At 42.1% G+C, this 17,198-nt stretch overlaps 1 protein-coding gene across 12 annotated transcripts in view; it reads left to right on the plus strand.

The window, feature by feature from the left end:
* Positions 1 to 17,198, plus strand: part of R3HDM2 (R3H domain containing 2) — a 125,623-nt gene that overhangs the window by 87,771 nt on the left and 20,654 nt on the right. For 4 of the 12 annotated variants that reach the window (XM_072972541.1, XM_072972547.1, XM_072972542.1 and 1 more), the window contains 10 exons: positions 1,861 to 1,947; positions 2,455 to 2,581; positions 3,464 to 3,542; positions 4,457 to 4,516; positions 5,083 to 5,223; positions 5,664 to 5,772; positions 8,556 to 8,651; positions 11,508 to 11,539; positions 11,638 to 11,691; positions 15,873 to 16,105. In XM_072972541.1, coding sequence (XP_072828642.1) covers positions 1,861 to 1,947; positions 2,455 to 2,581; positions 3,464 to 3,542; positions 4,457 to 4,516; positions 5,083 to 5,223; positions 5,664 to 5,772; positions 8,556 to 8,651; positions 11,508 to 11,539; positions 11,638 to 11,691; positions 15,873 to 16,105 — 1,018 coding nt within the window. The remainder of the gene's footprint in view (positions 1 to 1,860; positions 1,948 to 2,454; positions 2,582 to 3,463; positions 3,543 to 4,456; positions 4,517 to 5,082; positions 5,224 to 5,663; positions 5,773 to 8,555; positions 8,652 to 11,507; positions 11,540 to 11,637; positions 11,692 to 15,872; positions 16,106 to 17,198) is intronic. The other 8 variants (XM_072972544.1, XM_072972549.1, XM_072972546.1 and 5 more) reach the window with 4 other exon arrangements.

Genomic DNA, 17,198 nt, shown 5'->3' on the forward strand with positions numbered 1-17,198 from the left:
CTAGTATTACTAGTAGTACACTACACAAATGGACTTATCCCTGATAATCTAGTTTATTTGGATTATGTATAGACAAAGTTTTTTGCCTGCACTTTATACCCTAATTGTGACCATGCATACATACACACAAACACGAATGCACATGCACAGATTTCCTTTTGGAAGGTCAGGCTTTATTCTTCTCCATTATCTTTAGTTCAGTCATTACTTCCGATACCTGAAAGGATACCCAGCCAGAGCCTTCCATAAGCAAAGCCTGAGCACACTGGTGCTAATTCCACTATAATGCCAATTTCTCTACTCACCTCTAGCTCTCTTATTTTTACCCCTAACATTTTTTTTGCTATGCAAATTTTCTTTAAGATAAATTCTGCCCCATTAGTAGAAGTGATTCAACATTTTTGGGTGCCCTAAAAGTACAGGCTTTGTTTTGTTTTGGCTTGGTTCACTTTTTAGGTTGGGGCAGAGAGGAAGATGTTGTTTTTAATCATTATATGATAAAAGTAGCACATCACAGATCATTTTAAGGAGTGTTATCAGGGTGTTACAGGTGTCAGTGTGTGATATCTTTTTAATTTTAATTGGGGAACTGTAAAATATTAAACTGGCCTTGCATTAGGAAGAATTGTCACCAGAAATAACAATAAACGATGTCCACCCCTTTCCCCCAGCAAAACTAGTGGCAGAATTTGGGATTGTCCCAACCAGTGTGTAGCTTGGGGTTGAAGAAGACCATGACGTATATGATAAATTGGCTCTGTGGCTTGCCGTATATAGCCTAATCCACAGTGATGGGCTTGGCATTAAAGTTTAAGACAGAGGGTGTTCTTTGCTACTTCACTTCCTCCAAACTTTTCAAAATAAGTAGGACAGTTATTACCTCCATTTTATAGATGAGGAAACTTGGGCTTATAGAGTTTGAGTGAGTTTGACAGAGGACATTCAGTAAGGGGCAGAACGAGGCTTGAAGTCAGTTCTTCAGATTGGCAAGTTCTTTTCACTAGACTGCAGTACGTAGAACACTCATGTCATATTTTGTGCTTTTGTATTCACTGTAAACTGTGATTTTATTCTAAGAACTTTCAGTTAATGTTTATAGGTAGATTTTTAATGAATCATTCTAGTTTTTGGTGTTGGAGCTCCCTAGGAGAGCAGTGATTTGTAAAGTGGGTTTCAGATCTTTTTGGGATTCTCCAGCCAATAGAAGTAAACCAAGTGGTTTATTTTCACATTAAATCCCAAATGTTAGAAAGGTTTCTTTATTTTTATTTTTTTCTTAGACAGTTCTTTCTGTACCCTTGCCACCTCAGGTTTATAGTCATTTAGCATTTATTGTCTACTGTATGCTAGGCACTATTTATGATACATATGTTTACATACTTGTAAATCTAATTCTCACAAAACGCTGTAAGCATTTTTATCCCATTTTTGTTGAGAAAAAAAGAGTCCCAGAGAGGTCAGGTAATTTGCTCAGGGTCTCATAGCTCGTAAGCACAAAAGCCAGAGTTGAAGCTAGGATTTCTGGCTCTTAAATCCAGTCTTTCTACTAGGCTCTGCTGCTGTGTGTTCTCAATAAACTTCTAAGTCTGGAGCACTGAGCTAGAGTGAGAGGAGAGCTAAGCAAATTGGTTTTCCTGTCGTCTGTCCAAAGTAGCCCTTTTGTTTTCATATATCTGCTGTTGTAAGCTGGAGAATTATCTTTCAAGTGAATCAGGAACTGATGAATAAGCCATATTTGGGGTGGGGAAAAACCCCGATTTAATGGAAGCAGCAACTACCAGAGCCAAAGAGGATGCCCTTCATTCAGCCGAAAGCTTTCTGGATGTCCACCAAGGGAATGTGTATGCATATTTTTTTCAGTCTAATTCTAAGCTGAAGTTGGTGCGCAGCCTTGCAGTGTGTGAGGAGTCCTCTGCACCATTTACTGATGGACCACTAGAAGCCCAGGTAGGTCCTGTATAAGACTAGCTTTTTGAGTTTGGCAGTTTGCTAAACTGTGGTACAGCATCAACACTGGGCTTGGAAATCGGGTAGAAGGAGCTTCAAAGCAAGCTGATGCAGTAAAGCAGGGCACGGGGGAGTGCATGAAGCATAGGTCTTCACACCTGGGCCACCCAGGATGATGCAGACAAGAAGATTCCAGGGCTGGATCTTGTTTTCCCACCCACACCCTTTCCCTCTGGTGGTTAGAACCATTTCCATTGCAATTTTTACACCAGGAACAGCCGGCATAACTTGAGTTCTCTATACATAGGCTGTGATTATTGGCAGAAAAGGCTTGGGCTCAACCCTTTTGGTAGAACAAAAGCTAAAACAGTTTAATTAACAAAATACTCTCTTCTGTAAGAGAATGCTGCCATCCCAAGATTTTTGCCTTCTTTGAGATTTCAAGGAAGCTGCAGGAGAGTTAACTATTTTCTCCTTTGATTATATTTCTCTTTCCCCATGTCCAAGGATATAATTCAATTGCACATCAGCTGCCCCTCTGACAAAGAGGAAGAGAAGTCCACAAAGGATGTCTCTGAAAAGGAAGACAAGGATAAAAACAAAGAAAAGGTTCCAAGGAAGATGCTGTCTAGAGGTGAAGACTTTCCCCTTTCTCATCTGTCCTGGGGCCTGGCTCTGCAGTTCCCTTTCCTTCCATCTTGAAGCCTGGTACCCACTGGCCTTATTGACCCAACAGTTTATAGTGTCCTGCTGACTTCATGGCTGTTTGGGGAGGTACCTAACTAGGTTACTTTCTTTGCTGCTTTATCCAGCCCTGCCTTAAGGGCTCACAGAGAGCTACTCGATAAACATTGGGCTACCCACAGGGACATCATAGTCACTTTTGATTTTATTTTTGCTCTGGAGTAAACAGTGATGGATCATCACTGGTAGCGGATTCTCTAGCTACCATTTATATTTTGGTTTGGGGATGCTTGGAGTTTTTTTTTTTAATAATGTAGATTTGCATGTAATTACTAAGCTCTCTTTGTTTTTAAACTCTTTGGCAGGTAGCAAAAAGACATGGTCCATAAAAAAGATAATTAAGAGTAAAAAGGCAACCTTAGGATTAAAATTTTATACATAAATATAAATGATCAACATTTGAGTGTATTTGCTGAGATTCTGGAAAATTCATCTCTGTCTGCTCTTACCTAGAATTTGTTTTCCTTAACTAGAGTAAAAACCTTTGTTTTGGTCAGGGCATTCAGTAAATACTTACTGATGGCAAGGTGGCTTTTCAGTGTAATATGAGTGTAACACTGTGACCCAGATTCCACTTCCTGTCATTGTCATGGGGAATTTTGAGGGACTGGCAACTCAAAGTCATTCTGATTTTTAAGCTGAAACTCCTGAAGTTTGAGTCTTCTTTCCTGTTCTCATCTCTCCTCATCAGGTTGTGGGCTTCTGCTTGGGGTTAGATATCATGCAGGGCAGTTTCATTTATTTTAAATTTATTTCATTGTGGTGGTTCTAGACTCCAGCCAAGAATATACGGACTCCACTGGAATAGACCTACATGAATTTCTTGTAAATACACTGAAAAAGAACCCAAGGTAATAATACGATTTGATGGAAGGGGGAAAGGGACCAGGACCAGCAGAGTACCCAGGAGGCCAAATAGCTTCTCAGAATTTCTTCATTATTAGAATCTAGAATGCCCACCCCACCCCCATTTCTCTCCAATGTAGTTATATATTCTGTGAGGGATTCAGAATACCGTCATATTGAGCTTTTAGAAGAGTTGAGAAAAATTCTGTGGAAGAAGAATGCAGACAAAGAAATAAGAAGGCTTGGGAATACAATTAAAAAGCCAGAAAAAATAATTGATTTGTGTATAAGCTAAATCATAATTGTTTAGAAATTCTATAAATAACCAGGTGGAATATAGAATAATGATTAGATTTGTAAGTATAAAGTGTATGTTTGTATGAATATGACTGCCAACAGAAGTAGGTTCCTAATAAGGAAAACAAGGTACATGATTAGGAGGCTCTGCAAAAAGTATACTTGATTTTTTTTCTTTTTTCCCTTTTTTTTGAAATTGTAGTATAGTCAATTTACAATTTGTGTCAATTTTTCATGTACACCGTAATGTTTCAGTCATACATATACATATGTATATTAGTTTTCATATTCTTTTTCATTATAGGTTACTACAAGATATTGAATATAGTTCCCTGTGCTATACAGAAGAAATTTGTTCTTTATCTGTTTTGCATATAGTAGTTAGTATCTGCAAAGCTCGAACTCCCAATTTATCCTTTCCCACCCGATTTTTTTTCTTTTGTAAAGTAACATAAGACAGGGCAGTGAGGCTCAGCAGCCTTTGCATTTTTGATCCACTCTTGGGGTTTGGATCTCTCTTTCCTTCAGCTTCTGTAGTGAGCAGGTTGTTTTCAATCTTTGCTTTCAATGTCTATGGGAGGGCTGCCTTTTGTTTTCTTGTGTTTTAATCTTTTTTAAACAGGGACAGAATGATGCTGCTAAAATTAGAACAGGAGATTCTGGAATTTATTAATGACAACAAGTAAGTTACTTGAATGAAACACACATTTAGAGGTGGGGGAGGGGCACTGGAAAGAAATTTAGGTGCAATTTTAGGATATCCCTCTTTTATTGTTCCCTTAAAGTCTGAATTTTGAAGTAGTAACTATTGGGAACCAAAAGGAGCTGGGGAGAAGTAATCAGAGTGGATTAAAAAGTGTATGTGTTGAAACTAAATGAGGTTTTTAAAGTATTGTTTAGACTTGAGTTGAAAAGAATTTATGTTTTCAACAGCTAGCCCTTGTCCCATACTTCATTATTCTTAAGTTTCTCCCCTTTTTCTTTGTAGAATATCATCCAGGTGGGTGAGACCTAGGGCTTAAGGAGTAGTCTTAATGAGGATAATGGGTTAGAGGGATCTACAAAATACTGTAGATAAAGCTGAGAGAACCATTCTGGTTACCACTGAGTAAACATCTATCTTCCTTATAATATGTCTGTTTCTCCTAAGAAATTACCCACTTTAGATGCTTATAAGAAAAATTACAATTGGCTGTTATTGCTGTTATTTGTACTTATTTCACTTTTTTCTCCTGGGTCTCCCTTCAGCAACCAGTTCAAGAAGTTCCCACAGATGACCTCATATCACCGGATGCTATTACACCGGGTGGCTGCCTATTTCGGAATGGACCACAATGTTGATCAAACTGGAAAAGCTGTCATCATCAACAAAACCAGTAACACAAGAATGTAAGGGAGGAAAACAGACTGAAAAGACTTTCCTGGGATGGCCTCGGGTGGAAAAGGAAGGTGTAGGATCAAGATTTCTCCTTCTGGAGAGGGGACAGTGTGTGTCTGTTGTTGGGGGGTGCTGTTACATTATCAGTTCCTACTTTTTGTGAGGCCTTGGAGATAGATTCCAGAGGCACTGATGTTTTGTGAAGGTTGGCCCCAGCCACTCTTCACTGTTAGTGAGAAGACAGGAATAACTTTGAAGGAAGATAAGTAATAGATGTATAAAGAACAATCCCTGAGGATTTCATTAAAACTTTTATGTGACTTTTTGGACGTCTGACTTCAGGAATCCCCTGGGCGGGAGTTGTGGAATTTAAGAGAGCTGGCCTAGGAGGTCTGCTTCCTAAAAGATGAGCCTTTCTTCTCTTCCTTCCACATTTCTCTCCCAATTCCAGCCCTGAACAGAGATTCTCAGAACATATAAAGGATGAGAAGAATACAGAATTTCAGCAGAGATTCATTCTCAAGAGAGATGATGCCAGTATGGACCGAGATGATAACCAGGTGAAGAATGGAGAGGGGTGGGCCTATAGAGCGAGACTGCAGTAAGAGAAACTGGGAGGGGAGAAGGATTTTTGTGGGATGGAGAAAACTCAAAATATCTTAGTATGGAAAAATATACTGAGCTATACTGAGTTGGCTTTGGCTTAATGTTGAGGACTAATTATACTTGTTGAACTGAATGCCACCCTCTTAGCCCCAGAGAGACATGGTGCTGAGGTTTGCTGGGATTTCTTATTTGGCCTGGAACTCCCTGGTTCTGCCACTGATTTCTAACTCCACTTCATCTGGGGACAAAGCAAGGTCCCTCCGTGCTTCAGCCTTGATTCAGCTGATGGCTTCATTCTTTTTTTCTTTAATAGTTAGAGATTTCTTTGGGAACCACCAAAAGCTACTTTATCCCACTTCCACTCTTCTGTCTCAGGGCTAGCCTTGAACTGGTAAAATTGTTATCTAATTTACCCACTTGTAAAGGTGTTTCTGATCCCTTTCTGCATTACCTTTTCTTTTCCCAACTTCTTCCACCAAGGTGAGTGAGTTAATTTAGCTTTTGATGCTGGGAACATTAAGCGTTATCCCCTTTTGATCCACTCCTATGGGAATAAGAAGTAAAAAGTCTGCCCCATTCTTTCATTTATGGCCCTGGCTTTTGCCCTGACTTCTAGTTCACCCTTCAGATAGTAAGTGATTGTTTTGGGGGTCAGTTTTCCTAGCCACGTATGGGGTTAAGATCTAGCTTGCTTCTGCTTGGCCTCCAAAGGTGGTTAAGTAGAGAACCAGGAATAAGTTTAAAGAACATGGCTGGGTAAAGTCAATAATTAGTCTTGCTTATTAATGATAACTATAATAATATCTTACCTCCAGAGTCAAAATTCATTTTCTTTGGATATTGTAAGGTATTGAGACCAGGGCTTTTCCTGCTTGCTACTTTATCTGAGGGAGTCCTGTTGAGAAAAGTGCCGTTATCTGTTGTGGACAAACACGCTGGGTCTGATTGAAAACAATGAAACACACAAAAAGATAAATAAAATTTAAAAAACAAGAAAGAGCCTTTCCATCCTGATGCCCTTCTCTCCATTTTCCCAAAACCCCTTTTCTGTGGATCTGGAATTATTCAGGCCTAGAGGCACATTGGGGTGGAATGGAGTCTCTCCCTACTGTGAGCTTTTCATCTCTCAGCTTCGGGCTTGACCATAGGATAGGCTCTGTTCACTTTCTGACTGTGATATTAATAATAAACACAGTAATTGCTATTTTATTGAGTGTTTTTCCCTGAACTGGACTCTGTTCTAAACACATTATATGCATTACCTCTTTTTTTTTTTGTATTATATCTTTTGATCCTCTCTGCAACCCAGTCTAGATGGGGTTATTAGCCCCACTTTAAATATAAGAAAACTGAGCTAGAAGACGTTAAGTTACTTGCCCGAAGTGACAGGACTCAGAGGTAGCAGAGCTGATGTTCTGCCTGACCTCAAGCCAGTTAGGCTCTTTCTATTCTGCCACTGGTTTACCAGTCCTAGGGGCTAAGGACAATATCGCACCTTGAAATCCTGTGTCTTCTTGGAATGGGATTTGTAAAAGGACATTTAGAAGAATTCAGGTACTTCAGGCTAGTGAGAACTACATCTAGTCAAAAGTTGATACTCCTGAAGCTATACTTACCTTTGGAGATTGGTGGAGGTCAGGAAGATCAGCCTAGAGCAGCAGTCTCCTTGGTTGCTTCTTCTGAAACATTCAGAGCCTCTGGATTGAAGGTCAGAATCTTCAATAACCTGATAATATGCATTTGATGACTTATCTCCCTCAGAGAGCCTTGCCTTCAAGAGCAGTATGGAGAAGCACACTCTGTAACCCCCTTACGCAGGAGAGTGCTCACAGCTCACAAGCTGAGAGAGGAAAGATAGTGATGGAGAGCTGAGTAGTAGGCTGTCCAGAGGTGTGGGCTGCCCAGCCGTCCCCTCTAGTCCCCTCATTACAGTTCTCAGAGTGTGTAAGGTTCTCTATCCTCCATTTCCTTCTGACCCCTTTCTATCGCTCTGTCTCTCCCCTCTCTCCACTGCACCTTATTTATCTGTCCCTTTATTTGTCCATCCTTCCTCCTGTTCTATCCTCCTTTTCTTTCTCTTTCCTTTGTGTTGCTCTGTTCTCTTTCTTCTCTATTTCTGTAAGTTCTCTTTCTTTCCCTCCCTCCAGTAGCTGTAGTTAAGATGAGGAAAAAATGCTTAAGCTCTAAGTTTAGCTTCACCCTTGGGATTTCATTTCCAAGGCCCTCTTTGCTGAGCTGTGTGTGACCTGGGTCTACAGGCAGTGGTATCAGTGACTAAAAAAGGGATAATGTCAGGTACTGGTTCTGTAACAACTCTTCTCTACGTTCAGCTCTGCTAAGTATGTGTTTCTTCCCCCTCTCTAGCTTCCTCCTATCCCTTGCTTTCCCTCCAAAGCAATGTTGTTTATTCCCTGGGCTATTCTCTCGATCCTTACAGAGTGGAGGGTACCTGATTACATGTGGAAGCAACCCAATCCTTATACACAGTTGTTCTTGATACTCGGGGCGGGGAGTGGGGAAATGGAGAGGCCCCAACCATCCAGAAAATCTGATCTCCCAAACTGCATGGTCAGATGTACCCAGTGAAACCTGTCCAACACTGGAAATTTTATTTCTTTTTTTTTTCCATTTTTTTGATGGCAACTATAAACTCTCCCGGTTTCTCTTCCTTGCTGGTGTGCAGTGAGCTTGCAGTACGAGGAGAACTTAACTAGCTTAATTCTGCTCATCGATCTAGATCAGAGTTCCATTGCAGGATGGAAGGAGGAGCAAGTCAATAGAAGAGAGAGAGGAGGAATATCAAAGGGTCCGAGAGAGAATATTTGCCCGAGAGGTAAGTGTAGCTTCTGAGAGTTGTCAGCCCATAGCTTTTAGCTCTTAATCTTTGGAACTGTGAATGGAATGAACCCTCCATAAATGTTTTGTTGTTTTTTTCTTTTTTTGTTTTTAACCAACGTCAGCCAGCCCCAGATTTGATCTCTAAAATTAAATGTGGCTTATTAGGAAGCTGCAGATTTTTATTTGTATTATTTTTTATGTTAATTACATATGGCATACAAAGAGAACAAATGGAGTGGCTGAATTTGGTTAATATGATTAGACTGAAAATAGAAATGGTTTTGGCAGGGCTTATGGAAGGGCCCTGAATCTTGCCTGTCAAACCCTCCTCCCACTTACTCTCTTTCCCCTCCATTCTCCGATTTAGGCATCTTTGCTTCTAAGTGGAAAACTTCATGTCCACACGGCCTGCACATTCCTCTTGTGTGGCCAGGCTCACTTCTAGGCTGTGTTGGTGATTGTCAGAGCACAGGTGTGGCATCCATTCTCTGAGTTCCATATTCCACACTCACACTCACTATTCCCTACTGTCTGCAACTGAACAGAAAGTCTCTTTCTTCCTGTATTTCTTACCTTGCTTCTTAGGATAGGACTGGCTCCGTGGGCTGAGAGGCAGGCGGGCTGTTTCCTTAAGGACTGTGGGCCCCAGCGGATGTGCTTGTTGCCCACCAGACTGAACAGGACTGAAAGGAGACACTCAGGAAGGCAAGAGAGAAACAGATCTCCAGAAAATGTGTGATCCAGATAGCAGCACAATCTTACAGTCAGTTCAGCAAACAAAGGAGGAAGAGCCAGTCTCCCTTTGTTTTCAAAAGATGGCCAGTTCTAGCCAGTATACTTAGATGGACACCACTCCCCTCCCATTTCCCCACTCTCCCCGCATTTCCCCACTCTCCCCTCCCTCAGCAAGGCAAAAAAATACGTATCTTCTCATCATCACCTAACTCAGAAAAACATTGTCTCTGATTTCTAGAAAACTGAACTCCTGTGCACTTGTTCCGTTGTCTCAGGAGACCTAAGTGTTCCAAGATCCTCACTGTGGACAGACACACAACAAACCTCTGGCAGATCCAAGGAGAAGGGATCTGCTTACCTTATGTAGTCTTCTACTCTGCGTCAGAAAATCCTCCACATTATCCAGCCATAGCCCAAGGAGGGTTTTCTACCTTTATCTGCAAACTAATTTTGTGGAAGGAGAGGAGAGAGATCATTTGTATGTGGCTGTGGCCTGTGATGACCCTAAATTGTGGACAGAGCAGGATGGTGTATGTTAATAGCAAACGTTTATATAGTACCTATTATCTTTCAGACTCTGTTTTTAGCTCTTTACATACATTAATTTATTTCATCCTCACACTAGGCCTATGAGGTAGATTATACTTCCCTCATTTTGTAAATGAGAAACTGAGGCATAGAGAGGTTAAATAACCTAAGATCACACCACTAGTTAGTGAAAGAGCTGGTGTTTGAATTCAGGCTGTCTGGGTCCAGAGCCCAGCTCTTAACCCCTGAGGTAAACCCGTCTCAATAGCTTGCTCTGCTCTGCATTCTTTAGGCTACTAAGTTCCAACCACATCATAGCGTAGCTATCTGTGATGTGCTCCTCTGCTTCACTGACATGTGGAAAATGACTGTCCCGCCATGCCAGCCATTAGCAGAGCCATTCTGAAAACGCAAGCAACTTTTAATAGGGTATTTGGGCTTATTATGAGCAACACTGGAATATATATCTACAGTCATAAAAAAAAGTCATTTAAGTTAGCTCTTCTCTCCTTTTTTCACTGATCCCTAGTCTCTCAAGCCTCTACTAATATATGTATTCTTTGTTAAATCCTGTAGATTTATCACTTTCATTTCAGCGCTTCCCAACCCTCGCTGTGGTAGAAGCATCAGAAATCTCAAAAGGTCTAGACAAGGAAAAATGACCAAAGCCCATCATACACCAAAGATTCCCGTGAGGAGAAGAAGGAACCTGGCCAGTCAAAGGGAGCTGGTTAAGGGTGGAGTTGTAGGTTGGGGCGGAGGGAGAAAGATGCAGTCCCAAAAGAAAGGGAAGTGGCAAGAAGGGTGTTTGGATGGAAATGCTGCTGCTGCAGCCTTCTCTGCAGCCTGAGCTATGTACTGGGAGAGCTGCCCCCATAGGCTCTGCTCCTCATGGAGCCCCCTATGCTCAGCAGCTGGACATTCTTGGTACCTTTTTCTAAGGCTTGGGAGCCCACCGTAATGCTCACTTCACTCAGCTCAGTGGCTTTGTCGGAAAATGATCCTCAAAAGGAATGTTTTAGGCTTTTATTTTCTCATTTTTCCTAGGCTCTGAAAAATACCTTCTTTCCCAATTTCTTACTCTCCTTGGGTCTCAGGTCAGAATGTCTTTCATTTTGGCCCACGTAGAAGACAGAAGAAATTGGATAGTCATTAAGGATGATTTCCAAAAAAACTAAACTTCTTTCTCTTGTCCCCTTTTTACCTTCCTTTGAACACACTTTTCAGGACCAAGCACACCAATTATTATGCTCAGCTTACCTCTAGAGAGAATAAATTTAGAGCTAAAAAGGAAATAATAGTTAGGTTAATACTTTCCTCCTTCTCTCTTCCATACCCTACCGTTATCAACCACTCTTGTTAAACACTCTGTGGGAAGGCTAAAACTGCTGAATGCTCTTTTCCGTTAAAGGTGAGAAGTCAGGTTGGGTGTGTGGGTGTGGGTCATCCTGTCCCTGCTCCCTCTCTCCCTGTTGGGGGGTGAGCTTGGTTTGAAGACCTTGGGTATTCATAGCATCATGGACACCCTTTTTGGTTATGCCATGCTGTTTTCTTATAAGTTATTTTCCGTTTTCTCCCCCTCACCTAGACTGGCCAGAACGGATATCTAAATGACATCAGGTTAGTACCACTTAGCATGTTCCCTGCTTCTCATTGAGCTTTGTCAGTGAGGTTAATATAATCCTGTAATGACACTTTTCTTTGATGTTAACCAACAGACTCTCCAAAGAAGCCTTTTCTTCTAGCTCTCACAAGAGAAGGCAGATTTTTAGGTACCTGTGTATGATCTATATCTCTCCTTGTTTTTTTGTTTGTTTTGTTTTGTTTTTTTAATTTTGTTTTGCTGTAATCTTTTCAGCAGAGTGAGTTTGCTCTATGCATGGCTGCTTGTGGAATAATTCAATTTGTGGTTTTTGCAACATTGGATATTTTTCCCCATTAAAAAAAATATGGCTCCTGCTCAGTGACTTTATTTTTATTGTTGCTGATTTCATTTTAAGTCCTGGATAGGTGGTGAAGGGGGACCAAATAGGTATGTCTGGGATAGGTACTGCTTTATCCCAGAAGTTTGCTGAAATTGGGCCTTTTTGGAGGATTTCGACATATAGGTACATTAAGGTAAAAGAATGGATGTCTTTTAGCTACCTTTTCTGAGTCTATGGAAAGATGTGAAGAGCTTATCCCTGAATTAGAGAATGTTTTTTATCCTTATTCCTTAAGAAAGAATGGTACATATACACATACAAAAAAATACGAACAACAACGACAACAAAATACATGAACACCTCTGTGTTGTTTTCTCTTTGGACAATGTAATGTCTAAGATGATCTCAGACAGGACTTGTCTGCCTAGAATGGGCTTAGAGCGTGTCCTTTATATGTCCTTTATGATTGTCCATTGCTTCCTCCTAATGTTGGTGAAAGCTGTTTCTCCAGTGCCTAATGTTCTCCATTTTCCACAAAGCGGTCATGAGAATCTCCCTTTCATTTCAGTGTCTCAGTCCCACCCCAGACAATTTACACAAGGTGGTGGTGAGAGAAGCACTTCAGAATCATACCCTGCCACCAATTCCTTTTAAGTATATTCTTACCATTTTACCAACAGAAAAACTATACAGTACAAAAAACCTGAATATTTAATACTAGGATTCAGGTGTCACCCTTTTCAAAGGACTTCTCTCTTTTTTAGTCCTAAGCTTGATGGGAACTAATGCATATTAGTTAGGGCTCTCATTCCCAGTACTTTAGTTGTCCCTTCCCTATCGTCCTTTCTAAAGCTACTCAAACCATGTGGAAATTGGGATAGCAAGACTTCCCTTTCTTGGGATGAAGAATTTATCTCCCTTTCCACATCTCTGAACTCTTTTTCCTAGACCAGTCCACCCTGTGGTTCATCTGAAAACCCCAGGCAGAGAGGGCTCTGCATTGTTGGTGGTGGTCAAGATAGATAAAGTCCCCCTTTAAAAAAAAATCCTGCTCCATAAATCATCCTAGAATGCCTGTAATAACCAGAAGCTTTAAACTGCTTCCTGTGTGTGACTTAATGCACAGTGCTTTATGGTTGCCAAAGTATACTGTATCTAATTGAGTTTTCTCAATGTCATAATTTCATAAGCTGGTTTACATGTAAGAAAATAAAAGCAAGTTTATATGACTGTTAGTAGCAAAACTAGGACTATTTGTCCAGTGTTTTTTTCACCGCACCACACCAGCCCTCCATAGACATCACCCCTTCCTCTCTGAGTAGGATTCTGTTCAGAGCCTGACTGATTCACTGCTAGAGTGAGGCCCTTATTAATGCCGTGAAGCATCAAACTACATCAAACGCTACAGGTAATAGTGTGAAGGACCTCGTGAGCAGGTGCAGCCCTCTCCTATCCAGACCTCCTTTTAAGCTGCTGCTTTCCATACTGAGTTTTGACTAACGATCTAGGTCACCTAAAATGCAGTTACATGGACTTTTAAGGGGGTAACTTCTTCCTCTGTTTGGGTACTAGTCCAGAACTCCAGTGATTAGAAGCTGATCTTTTCTAACTGCTTTAAACCTTTCTTCCCAGGTGTGTGAAACAAGTATTAATACCCAGATTCCGTCATCCACGTTGGCAGTAACTGTGGCAACTTCCCAGTTCTTTGGAAGATTCCACCCCACTGATAAATAAGCCACACTGCGGCTCACTGGCACTTATTGCCGCCTCTCCCACAGCCCTCTCTACCCACTCTCCAGACCCAGTAAAATGGACGTTTCACCAGCACTAAGTTTACTTGTATAAGCTAAGTCAGCTCTGATTTCACAGGACTGGGGAGTACGAATGTTGCCTGTCCTTCATCCCCGTCTCTCCAGCACACACACAGTCCAATCCATTGCTCAGAATTATGTCTGGTAACTTTCCCTAGTTACTGTATATTTTTAGTGAAGTACAAAGACATGAATAGAGAGTAGGTTTAGTTGTAGAGAGGGAAAACTGATCTTTCCTGGAGAAGACTCAACTTAGATTCTCTGACTCTCAGGGATGTAGCGTACTAACCCAGGTTAGTCAGAAGATCATCAGACGATCCGCATTTGAACACTTGGCCATCACTGTCTTGAGGGAACTGGAGTACTACAGAAGTACTACCACTTTGGCTCAAGTTTCCCAGGGTGTCTGGTTTAAAGTTGACTCATTCACTATCTACCTCTGGTAGAAAAAGAAAACAAATGACAGCATTGTCCTAACAGTATAGTGTTTGATTCAGGTATAAAAGGCCATTAGGGCTCATCTTGCAAAATTCAAGCTGAAATGTCTTAATGAGCAGCCTCGTCCGTTGCCACTGCTCTGTCCCGGTATCCCGCAACCACGCACAGTTTCATTGAGTGCTCTCAGTAGACTTGCATTTATCCATTGAGACACAGCTGCTGGCTCTCACTTCGAGTCTGGTTCTATTCCTGGAGAGTCCCTGATTTATACTTATTTCTCATTCTGCTTCTGACATCCCCAAGAGAAAGGGGTAAAGTCTTGGGGAAAGAGGAGTATTTTCCAGTCCTCTGTTCTGACTATATAGAGAGAAGCCTTGAGGTTACATATACATGTACTTGGGATTCAGAGAATTTGCATGTCCCTAACCAGCTGTTCTTGTATGTTCTTAGCCCACCATGATTGGCTTGGCTAAAAACTAAAATAGTAAACCTAGCATATAGTTTGCCTGTTTTCCCTGCAATACGTTTGGAATAGATACTCTAATAAAGGAAGGTATTTTCTTTAATATGACCCCCTTAAGAAAAACACCTTTCTTTGTTAGAATAGCTCTGAGCCTGCTGTCTTTGAAGCTAAGGGGGACCGGGATAGGGTTTTTTATTTGCTTTGGGTGGGGTGGTGGTGAAAAGGAAAGAATCCACGCTGCTGTGATTTTTGCTCAATTGCTCCCCAGTGTAAATATAGAAGTCTTTTTAATTGTTGTCATTTGGTCTCCTTAGGTCATTAGTTGTTGGGGGTGGGAGTGTGAAAGGAAAATTCCTGGTTCTGCGTCACTTACTGATTTAGAAGCAGTAACAGTTGGACGAGACGGGGTTTTCAGGCTAACCACATCTATCTTGAGGAATACAGCTGTTTATAATCCCAGATAGTGATTATAGCATCAGCACAACCCTGATGTTTCCAGAGCGAATAAGAGAGGATGAGTCCCTTTTCGCAGCAGCCTTATGCCTTTCCTGGGGCCGTAGGGTTATTAACGTGGAGGCACCCAGGCACAGCCAGTTCCCTGCTCCTTGCCAGCCTGAGTCCTAAAGGCATTATTCGCTTGATCATGCTGAGGACATCAGCCTTTGAGACCCTGGAACCAGTTGTTCCCAGAGACCAACACAAAAATCCCACAAAACAGGTTGGGTCGATTCCAGACTATCAGACTGAGTTTTCCAGAGCTCCCACTGGTCCACTGTACTCCTCTTCCCACCCCTGAAAAGTGGCCATAGGCAGCACCTCTGCTGGCTTTGACATGTGTTAGGTGGAAGACTTGTTGTGGGGTTTATCCATGTCATTGGGTACTCCTGCCTTCTAGCAATAGTAACTTCTAGAAGTCCTTTTGTTTTAAGAACTTGCAGAAGGAACTGGTTAACCCTCTGCTCCCCACTATTTCCTGCATGTGTGGGACCCCTGCAGGGCCGGGGGGAAGAGACCACAGCCAATCTCAGCATCATGTATGTGGTTTCCCATCCACCTCTGGTCTGATGTATGGAATTAGTTGCCAGTGCACTGTCTTCCAGATTTGCCTTTGTGCTCTTTGTTATTGTACTGGATCTTGTTCTGTCTGTTCCCATCGAGTCTTGGTTGGCCAGCCAACTAACAAGAAGTCAGTGTCCGTCCCCCAACCCCCAACCCTCACCCCTTCTTTGTTATTGAAAGAACAGAAATGAACTCTCCCCTAGCCCTTCTGTCGAAGTGGTAGGTGGGGGGTGCTCTGACCACTGTGGTCTCTGCAGGGGGAACCGCGAGGGGCTGAGCCGCACCTCAAGCAGCCGCCAGAGCAGCACAGACAGCGAGCTCAAGTCCCTGGAGCCTCGGCCCTGGAGCAGCACGGACTCTGACGGCTCCGTCCGGAGCATGCGGCCCCCTGTCACCAAAGCCAGCAGCTTCAGTGGAATCTCTATCCTCACCCGGGGTGACAGCATTGGGAGTAGTAAAGGTGGCAGTGCAGGAAGGATCTCCAGGCCAGGTACCACAGCTTCTCCACTTCTGTCACTTCTTGCTTATCTTCTGCAGAACATGACTGACTTTTAACAAAACACTTGTCCCAGTATAGTGCCTTGGAAACCTAACACAGCCAGGTGAGGGGAAATTTGATTTCTTGGATCTGTTGTCCTTTTAAGTTCTGTCACTGATTTTCTTTGAAACCTGCTTTCTTAATTGGGGGGGAAAAAAAGAAAAGAAAAAAGACTAGGATTAGATTATTTTATGATTTCTGATAGGAACATGCCTATCAGCACAGGTTCAGGTTATATACTAAAATGATAATAGCTGCTTTCATTTTGTGGCCTCTGAGATTGTAAAGAGGGCTGGTAGGGCCGAGGGAAAGGGAACACTTAGTGTTTGTAATTTTGTACTTGACTGGTAATAGCCAGTAGGCTAAAACGTCAAGAGATACTGCTGCTGCTGCTTCTCTGGAGCCGAGTCACTGAGAAGGAGCATATGTTCCACATGCGAGCCCCATCGCCACCTTCAGCTCTCCTGAGCTGCTGTGTAACCTTCTCCATTGATTCCTGCTGCACTCTGAGCGGAGGGGTACTTAGCTCTCTACACCCACTGAGCCTCTATTTCACCGTCCTCCTGCCTCTGAAGAATTAGCTGACTTTCATCCCAGAGGTTTTGTAGGTCTTGTCCTCAAAAGGCATCAGTAGTGGTGAAAATTTTGTCTCTGTTAGGTCTCTGTTGCCCTTCTGTTACCTCCTTTCTAACCCCACTGCCTCTGCCTTTATCCAAGCTGGTTTCCGTGCTCCGTCCTCAGTCCTTTTAGAGCCAATTTATTAATCTAAAACATAGATCTAATCATGTCAGTCCTTTTAAAAATATTCATGTTTCTTCATTCCCTCATAATAAAGTCCAAACTACATAATATAGCATAACTTCCTGACTCTAGTCTGCCATCTCAGAATCATTTCCAGATATCCATCCCCCTCCGGCCCTCCAGCCATTTCTTGAATATGGCATTAGCTTTGTCCCCTCTTGGTCTGACAAGCCTTCTATTCATCCTTCAAATCTATCTCACCTGCCACTTCCTCTTTAAATCTTTCCCTATAAATCGCCCAGAG

The sequence above is a fragment of the Vicugna pacos genome, chromosome 12, assembly GCF_048564905.1.
Source record: "Vicugna pacos chromosome 12, VicPac4, whole genome shotgun sequence".
Classification (NCBI taxonomy): Eukaryota; Metazoa; Chordata; class Mammalia; order Artiodactyla; family Camelidae; genus Vicugna; species Vicugna pacos.